This window comes from Trichechus manatus, unplaced genomic scaffold (genome assembly GCF_000243295.1).
Source record: "Trichechus manatus latirostris isolate Lorelei unplaced genomic scaffold, TriManLat1.0 scaffold00139, whole genome shotgun sequence".
Classification (NCBI taxonomy): Eukaryota; Metazoa; Chordata; class Mammalia; order Sirenia; family Trichechidae; genus Trichechus; species Trichechus manatus.
Window position 1 is genome coordinate 3,926,505 of NW_004444075.1, and position 8,953 is coordinate 3,935,457.

The 8,953-nt window shown below is 39.8% G+C and overlaps 1 protein-coding gene across 7 annotated transcripts in view; it reads right to left on the reverse strand.

Moving 5' to 3' along the window:
• Positions 1 to 526: 526 nt before the first annotated feature.
• MGST2 (microsomal glutathione S-transferase 2) overlaps positions 527 to 8,953 on the reverse strand; it is a 31,017-nt gene continuing 22,590 nt past the window's right edge. For 6 of the 7 annotated variants that reach the window (XM_023739738.1, XM_023739741.1, XM_023739742.1 and 3 more), the window contains 2 exons: positions 3,202 to 3,283; positions 2,054 to 2,732 (listed from right to left, as the gene is read on the reverse strand). In XM_023739738.1, the coding sequence (XP_023595506.1) occupies positions 2,600 to 2,732; positions 3,202 to 3,283 (215 nt within the window). In that variant the 3' untranslated portion in view covers positions 2,054 to 2,599. Of the gene's footprint in view, positions 768 to 2,053; positions 2,733 to 3,201; positions 3,284 to 8,953 lie in introns of those variants that run through there. The other variant, XR_002825470.1, reaches the window with a different exon arrangement.

An 8,953-nucleotide genomic window follows, 5' to 3' on the forward strand; every position in this document is an offset into this window, starting at 1 on the left:
GTGGTTATAATCCCATTTGGGAATGGGTTGTCTTTATGTTAATGAGATAGACTTAATGTAGGGTGTATCTTGAGTTAATCTCTTTTGAGATATAAAAGAGATTAAACAAGCAAGCTAGCAAGCAGACATGGGGGAAGACTGATGCCAAGCCACATGGAGATCTCCAAGGAACCAGGAAACAAGCTGAAGAGCCAAGGATCTCCCCGCAAAGCCAACAGAAAGGGAAAGCCTTCCCCTAGAGCTGGCACCCTGAATTCGGACTTCTAGCCTCCTAAACTGTGAGAGAATAAATTTGTTAAAGCCACCCACGTGTGGTATTTCTGTTATAGCAGCACTAGACAACTAAGAGAATACCATATAGCCATTTGGTTTTTATGCCACTTAAGACTCTTTCAGGAGTCCCTGGATGGTGTGAATGTTTAAACACTCGACTACTAGCCGAAAGGTTGGTGGTTCGAACCCACCCAGAGGTTCTTTGTAAAACAGGCCTGGTGACTGCTTCTGAAAGGTCACAGCCTTGAAAACCCTATGGAGTACAGTTGTACTCTGCACCAATGGGGTCACCGAGAGTCAGACTATTGTAATAGAGAAAAGTTCTTCTCCACTCCTTTTTCATGACATTGACTTTTTGAGGCAATGAATCTGATTTCTAAAAATAAAATAAGTCAATTCACTAACATTCAAAAAATGTATTAACTGTCTAACAGGTCAGAAACTCCCGAAACTCACCTCTTTCTAGCCAGCATATTTGCTCCCGGTAGCCAAATCTAATGGGAATTAAAATAATCAAGATGTTGCCTGGTGACAATGGAATTTAGAGAAAAGGAAATAAATTCTACACTTCAAATATTTAAAGACACAGACCTCTGACAGCTTCGTGCACCCATCACCACAATAGAGAAGGATATTCCAGGCTCAAATCAGCCTAAAAGGGCACCTTCTCCCAGGGCCCTTTTTGGGTGAGCCCTGCCAATATTTTCTTTTGCAGCTCATCTTTTCTTTTTTTTTCTTCCAGAGACTCTCTTTTGAAAACTGCTTTTTCTCACATTTTGTGTAACTAAACTGTGTGTTCTTGTTTATACATTTTATTTAGATTCCATTTTGGTGTAAATTAGAAATTGTTTAAAAATCCTCAAGTGTAAGATTTGGAAAGATTTGTGGGTTTTGTTGTTGTTTGTTTGTCTCACTTCCAAAGAATGTGACTATGCAGTAATTGAGCTTTAGGGTCACAAATTTGCCCTCTCTCTTCCTTCTTTGTTTTCAATGGATAAAACATTATTAAAATATCACATTACAAGTCCCTGCAACTGATCAGAACACAAAGGAAAAAGGCCATAGAATCATAGCATTTTACAGTATGAGCTCCGTTTCACCTAAGGGACAACTGAGGCAGAGAGTAAGCAAGTGCCACAGCCAGCAAGTGGTAGAACAGGATTTGCATAGACTGGCTCTGGAGTCTTAACTTCTTTGCTACGCCGCCTCTTATTGGTGAGGTGCTTTGTCCAAAGCCCAAAGACCAGTGAGTGCGGGAACCTGAAATAGTATCCAGATATCCCCAGGCCCAGGCCAATAGGTTCTCAATAGTACTTGGGAATATTTAGCACTCCTATTTAGAATGCAAGAGGTTGTTATATCTTCTCCACTACTATTCTGGAAACTCTGGTGATTAAATGCCTTTCTTTTTCTATTTTCATAGACTTTGTAACTTCCTTTGTACCCACAAAAAAGAGAGGTCCCAACACCTTCTTGAAGATGCCCACACCAGATTCAAGGTTGTCCAATATTCTTTGGAAAAATTGACAGAGGGCTCTTTCCCTCATGTTAAAATGTGTTCCGCATACTCACAATCCCATTTTCCTAACGTCCTTGAAGACTGGGAGGTGGAATGGTTCCCATTTTACAGATGAATAAAGGAAAGAAAAATTATTGTGCCAGAACAGTCCCCCAAGCCCCAGTGACACAGAATGGGCAGTGGAACCCGGCCCAGATTCGACAGCCTGACCCTCCTTCCCTTCCCCAGAGGCAAAACTATTCATTTAGCCCTGGTCTCCGGGTGGTTTCTTGAAAATAATGTCTTTTTTTTTTTTTTTTCTTTATAAAGTACATTTCCACAGCCAGGTTTGTTTTGTTCTGTTAGTTGATAACTCTCTTCTCTGGCTACTCTACGTCTTTGCCTAACTCCCCCCAGTGCCAGCCATCTGTTGCTTTCCTACAAGTAATGAAGAGGGCTTGACTGCTTATCAGCATCTGTCTGGAACTTCAAGAGAGAAGCGGTTCTCAAAGATGGGCTCTGGTGGGGGTCCACAGAAAGTATGGTCCACGGTCAAGTGGCTTTGCCCAGATACAAGCAGTCACAACCTCAGCATGCACTTCTAAAACCAGAGTCAGCACAACTGATGATATGGACACATCTCCCCCAAAACAAAATTCAGTTCTTAAACGAACTGGAAATGTATTCTCTAAAGCAGACGTTTTTACAAAGTCATTTCGAGAAAAACAAAGTAACACTTTTATTTTTAAAATTTAACCAGCTGACACCATATTACCTTTAGGGTGAAAACAGCATCTACAAGCATTAAGGGAAAGGGAGGGGAAAAGGTTAGAGGTGCCACTTCAGTTTCTTGGCAATATTGAGGTCCAGGTATTCATCCAGAAAGCTGTTTGCAATGCCCAAGCTGCCTAGGACAGTCAATGCAGCCAAAATCCCCAGACTCAAGCGGAAACCAGAGATCCTGCAGACGAGGGAGAGAAGTGACAAACTGGAGTGTAATGATGAAGATGGCGAGTCCTAGCTAGGCTGCTCATTGTTGACACTGCCCTGAACTTGCATGTTTCTGCCATTTGAAAAGTTTGATTCACCACTTAAAGGGGATGTCCAGTCAGAGAGGCTAATTGGCTTCTTTGACCGTTCAAAGGATTATCAAGACTGAGCAGGATTATTTCCTTGGCAACTTTTTGGAAACAGTGCAAAATTTTTGCGAGGATTTATAGTGGTCAAGAAGTGCACATTCAGTGCACAATTTTATACTTGGCATTTTCCAGTCTCACTCCTAATTGTGTATGGCCTCAGGCAACATGGATTGCTTTTGCATCTATAACCATCAGTGTTGTGAATACTTCTCACTAATCCAGACTCCAAATGGGAAACTAATCCAGACCCCAGCCTGCTTTTTGCTAACTGCTCAATTGAGTTCTTCTTACCTGTTTTTAGCAGCTTCTGAATATCCACAGAAGTACTGGTGACGGGCATAAATGTACACCAGACCCAGAAAGGTTGCAAAAACTGTAGAAGAAAAAAAAAAAAAAAGACAAAAATACAGAATAATGGCAGTCTCTCAAAATGTGGTGTAAAGACTGAGAAAATATTCACAAAACATATATCTGACAAAAGACTTGTATCCAGAATGTATAGAGAATGTTTACAACTCAATAATAAAAGAAAAAACTCAATTTTTTAAAAATGGTCAAAATATTTGAATAGACACTTCATATAGGAAGATAAGCACATGAAAAAAATCTCAACATCATTAGTCATCAGCAAACTGCAACTTAAAACTTGACACCACTACAGACCCACCAGATTGGCTAAATTAAAAAAGACTGACAACACAAAATGTTGGTGAGGATATAGAGCAACTGGAATTCTAATACATTATTAGTGGGTATGCAATATGGTGCAGCTGCTTTGAGAACAAATCTGGTACTTTCTAATAAAACTAAATATACAGTTACCTTTTGACCCAGAAATTCCATTCCTATGTATATACCCAAGAGAAACGAAAGAACATGTCCCTAAAAAGACTTGTGTAAGAATGCTCATTGCAGCTTTACTCAAAACAACCAAAAACTGTAAACAGCCCAGAAGTCTATCAACAGAAGAGTAAATAACCAAATGGGATAGTCATACAATGGAATACTACTTAGCAATGAAAAAAAAACTACCGACATTATGCAACGACATGGTGAACCTCAAAAACATTTTTCTGAGGTTACACAAGAGTACATACTGTATGATTTCAATTATATGAATTTCTAGAATGGGAAAAACTAAAAGACAATGAAAAAATCATAACAATGTTTGTCTCTTATCTTTTTTTTTGAACACTTTGCTGTGGTTTGGGTGAAAGTTTACAGAGCAAATTGGTTTCCCATTCAACAATTTATACACATTTTGTTTCATGACATTAGTTGCAATCACCTCAATGTGACAACACTCTACTCACTTCCTCCCTGAGTTTCCCGTTTCCATTCACCCATCTTTCCTGCCCCCTCCTGCCTTCTGAACTTTGTTTTTGGGCAAATGCTGTCCTTTTGGTCTTGTATGGTTGATTGTTCTGAGCAGCACGTTCCTCATGGGTGTTATTCTTCACTTTACAGGCCTGTATCTGTTGTTTGCCTGGAAAGGAGTGGGTTCAGTTCCAGGTTTGAAGGATGCCTAAGGGCCTTAGTCTCTGGGGCTCCACCAGTCTCTATCAGACCAGTAAGTCTGGTCTTTTTTATGAATTTGAATTTTCTACATTTTTCTCCCATTCTGTCCAGGACCATCTACTGTGATCTTGCTCAGGGCAGTCGATTGTCTCTTGTCTTGAAGGGAGTAAGGACGGGGACTGACGGGGAGGGGCATGAGAGAACTTTCTGGGTGGTGATCATGTTCTATATCTTGATAGGATTTGGTCACACAGGTGTGTACACTTGTCAAAACTCATCAAATGGTACACTAAAGATTTGTGAATTTCACTATATGGAAATTTTATCTAAAAAATAAGAAATGTAAAATATGGTGTGATGTTCTGCCGTTCTGGCCAATGGAAAATATCAATGATCTTCCTACCTTAGAAACCCTTTTCCTTCCTCAACACCTCTTACAAATGCTGGAGTCTATCTGTGGGACTCTGATATTGCTGAGTAAGATTACATTCATTATTTTATTTGGTCACACACTCGTCTTATTTCTACTATATACCAGGTATAATTCTAAGTATTGAAAAGATAGAGAAGCTACCTGCATTTATAGAGTTTTCATTTTATCAGCAGACAGACAAGAAACAAAATAATTAGAAGAAAATTACAGACTTGAAAGTGCCATAAAGGAAATGAGAATTGGAGGAGGCTGCCTTTAGAAAGGGTCAGAGAAGGCCTCTCTGACGGGATGACGGTCAGGTTAGTGCCTAAAGGATGAGCACGAAGGGGTCAAGCCAAGAGCTGGAGAAGATGGATTACAGCCAACTGGTGTCTCAGGAAATCCGAGGATTCTCAGCATGCTGGTGGTTTTGAAACTCCCTATCTAACTAATTACTCCAATAAAGCCAATGAGAACTGTCCAGGGGCAGTTAAAAGTTAGGCAACTTACTCTGGAAGAGAAAGAATGAAAAGAAAATAATCGTGAGAGGATACCGAAGATATTCTTTCTTGACAGGCAGTTGGCCTAATTCAGCCCTTCACAATGAAATCCAGTGGGTCAGAAGGCAGAGCCTGAGTCTCATAATCAAAAAGGATTTTTCTGACTAGTTGTTAACGTGGTCTTACCTAACAAGGAACAACCCCTCTCATCCATGCCCTTAGAAACAAAAGTGTGAGTTGAAATAAAGTTAAGAAGTCTTTTCCTAACGAACATTTTATCTGAAATTCCTCAGTTGACAGTAAAAATTACAAGAAAGAGAGTAATGGTGGTGCCTTTGGAAGCCACTGGATTTTGCTTTTATTTAAATCATAGCAATCAAGTGGCAGATCCAAATAAGGCAATGAAAATTACCAGAAAGCAAAGGGGATAGAATTTCTCCAACTGAGGTAACTGGTGCTATGTCTGAGTCCCTGTTAAAGTGAAAGACAGGGCTTGGGTAAAGCCCTCAGCTTGTCGAGGATGCCCCAGTCAAACAGAAACTGGATGTTTGTAGAGTTGCTACATATAAACATTAGCATTATCTCCTTGGGAACATTTAAGAAAAGGCACATGAGTTGTTGGGACAAATACCTATATAGGCTCTGCTCTGTACTTGAAAGCAAGCAAATTTTTCCCTGTATTGGTTAAGGTCAAACTGGACAAATTTCTTAACCTCTCTGTACCTCTGTTTCCTCATCTATAAAGCAGGAATTAATGACAGAACTTACCCCATAGGAAGATTTTAAATTCTATAAATTATACACATAACATAATGTAAGTGTAAAACTTAAAACAGTACTTGTCATATAATAAGTGTACAATACATACTAGCTATAATTTTTTTAAATGTTTTGTTATGATTTTGGAGAAAATTTACATAGCAAATTAGGTTCTCATTTAACAATTTCTATCCATATTATTCAGTGACATTGGTTACACTTTTCACAATGCGACAGCATTCTCATTATTTCCATTCTGGTTATTCTCTTTCCATTAATCTTGCTTCCTTATTTCCCCTTACCGTCTCATCTCTGGTCTAGGGTAAATGGTGACTGTTAGGTCTCATTTAGATGATTGTTTAGAGGAGCACAGTACTCACGGGTGATGTTATTTATTTTAGGAGTCACTCTGTCTTTTGGCTGATAGATGACCACTGGGAGTAGGTTGAGTTTCAAGTTTAAAAGATATTCCAGGGCATTAGTTTCAGGGGTTCCTCTAGTCTCTACTGGTCCAGTAATTCTGGACTTTTTTTTAGGTATTTGAGTTTTATTCTACAGTTTTCTCCCATTCTATCTGGGACCATCTACAGGCATGCACTGCGTAACGTCCGTTCAGGCAACGTCTGACCACATATACGTCCATGGTCCTATAAGATTACAATAAAAAAAAAAAACAAAACAAACTCGTTGCTGTTGAGTCAATTCCAACTCATAGCAACCCTATAGGACAGGGTAGAACTGCCCCTTAGGGTTTCCAAGGAGCGGCTGGTGGATTTGAACTGCTGACCTTTTGGTTAGCAGCCAAGCTCTTAACCACTGCACCACCAGGGATCCTAAGGTTATAAGAGTTCAAAAATCCTGATTGGAGAATGGGATGTAGTGAACGCAACAGCTTTCCATACGCAACATGTGAATCTCATGTCTCTTGTATACAAAGTGATTGCACTGCCAGGTGTATAATGGCCCAGTACATATATAACCTATAATACATACAAATGTCTTGATGGTCATAATCCACACTATGCTACTACTGGCTTATGCATGTACTTAACTATACTTTCTATCTAAAAAGTTTACCATATAACCGTGTATACTTCCACTCATAGGCAGTAGCATCCAATCTCAAGCATTGCATGTCTCTAGAGTGTTGTAGCATTATCTCTGTTTAATTTTCTTTTGAAAATATATCTGTGAAGTTCATCAGGGCCCCCAAACGCAGTAAAACCAGTGCTAGTGATAGCAGCAGCAAGCGACAAAGGAGAAGTATCGATTTGGAAGTGAAACAAAAGGTTATTAAATACCATGAAAGTGGAAAATCAGTGAATGCTATTGCTAGTGACTTAGGTATGTTGCACTTGACAATCACAAGGACCCTCAAAAACAGAGACAAAATTCTCCAAGCTGTTAAAGGATCAGCTCCACTGAAAGCTACAAGACTAACAAAAATGTGAGAGAGACCTATACCAGATATGGAGAAACTGCTAAGGACATGGATTGAGGACCAAATACAAAACCAAATCCCTCTCAGAGCGCTGACGATCACTGCTAAAGCACGAAGCTTGTTTGAGATGCTTAAAGAAAAAACAGGACCAGACAACAGTATGGCATTCACAAACTATCCAAATCACATAACGTCCTATTTCACAGAACGCATTGTGGCTGTTGGAGCCATTGTGGTGCAGTGATTAAGAACTTGGCTGCTAACCAAAAGGTTGGCAGTTCGAGTCCACCAGCCTCTCCTTGAGAACCCTATGGGGCAAAACTACCCCGTCCTGTAGGGTCGCTATGAGTTGACTTGATGGCAACAGGCTTGATCTTTTTTTTTTTTTGGTTATTGTAGAAGTTAAGCCATGCATGACTATTCACTATATTGTGTCCCTGGTCAGAACTGTTGGTAGTGCTGGCCAGGCATCATCTAGTTCTTCTGGTCTTGAGGTAGGTGCGGCCATGGTTCACGTAGACCATTAGTCCTATAGACTAGTTTCTTCTTTGAGTCTTGGTTTCCTTCTTTCTCTTTTGCTCCAGGCACATAAAGACCAATAGTTGTATCTTAGATGCCCGTTTGCAATAGCTATAGTAATTAAGGTGAACTGTTAATTCAGTGTTCTATTCCTGCAGTTAAATTAGTATTAGACTCTCAGATGTGAAGACAAAGCACATGTCATTTTCATTCGAGTATCCAGCACACAGTTTGTTCCAAAGAAATTATATATATATATATATATATATATATATATATAATTAAATTGTAGTTAAACCAAAATTAGCATATCTGCAGCAGAGTCCCCTTTGATGGACACAGACATTGCCTATTTTGTTTAAAATAATTTCCAAGATCAGTAGATGTGTGCCTGTACATCTGTACCATAGTAGTTCTTTTTTTAAAATTTTTTTATTGATGTAATTAAATGAAGTTTACATTTCAAGTTAGTCTCCCATACAGAATTTTTTTTTTAACATACATTGTTATGAGACCCCCCAACCGCTCACCCCATTCTGCGACAGCACACTCCTCCCCTCCGCCCCTGATTCCCCATGAACATTCAACTAGCTCCTTACTCTCTCTGCCTTCCCCTCTAACCTCTAGACAGAAGCCGCCCTTTCGGTCTCTTATATCTACTTGTCTAAGAGGCACATTCTTCACGAGTATCACTTTATGTCCCACAGTCCAGTCCAATCCCTGTCTGAAGAGTTGGCCTCGGAAGTTGTTTTAGTTCTGGGGTGATGGAGAGACCAGGGGCCATGCCTTTCAGGGCGCCTCCAGTCTTAGTCAGACCATTAAGTCTGGTCTTACTAGTATTTGAGTTCTGCATCCCATCGTTCTACTGCTCCATCAGGGACCCTCTGTTGTGTT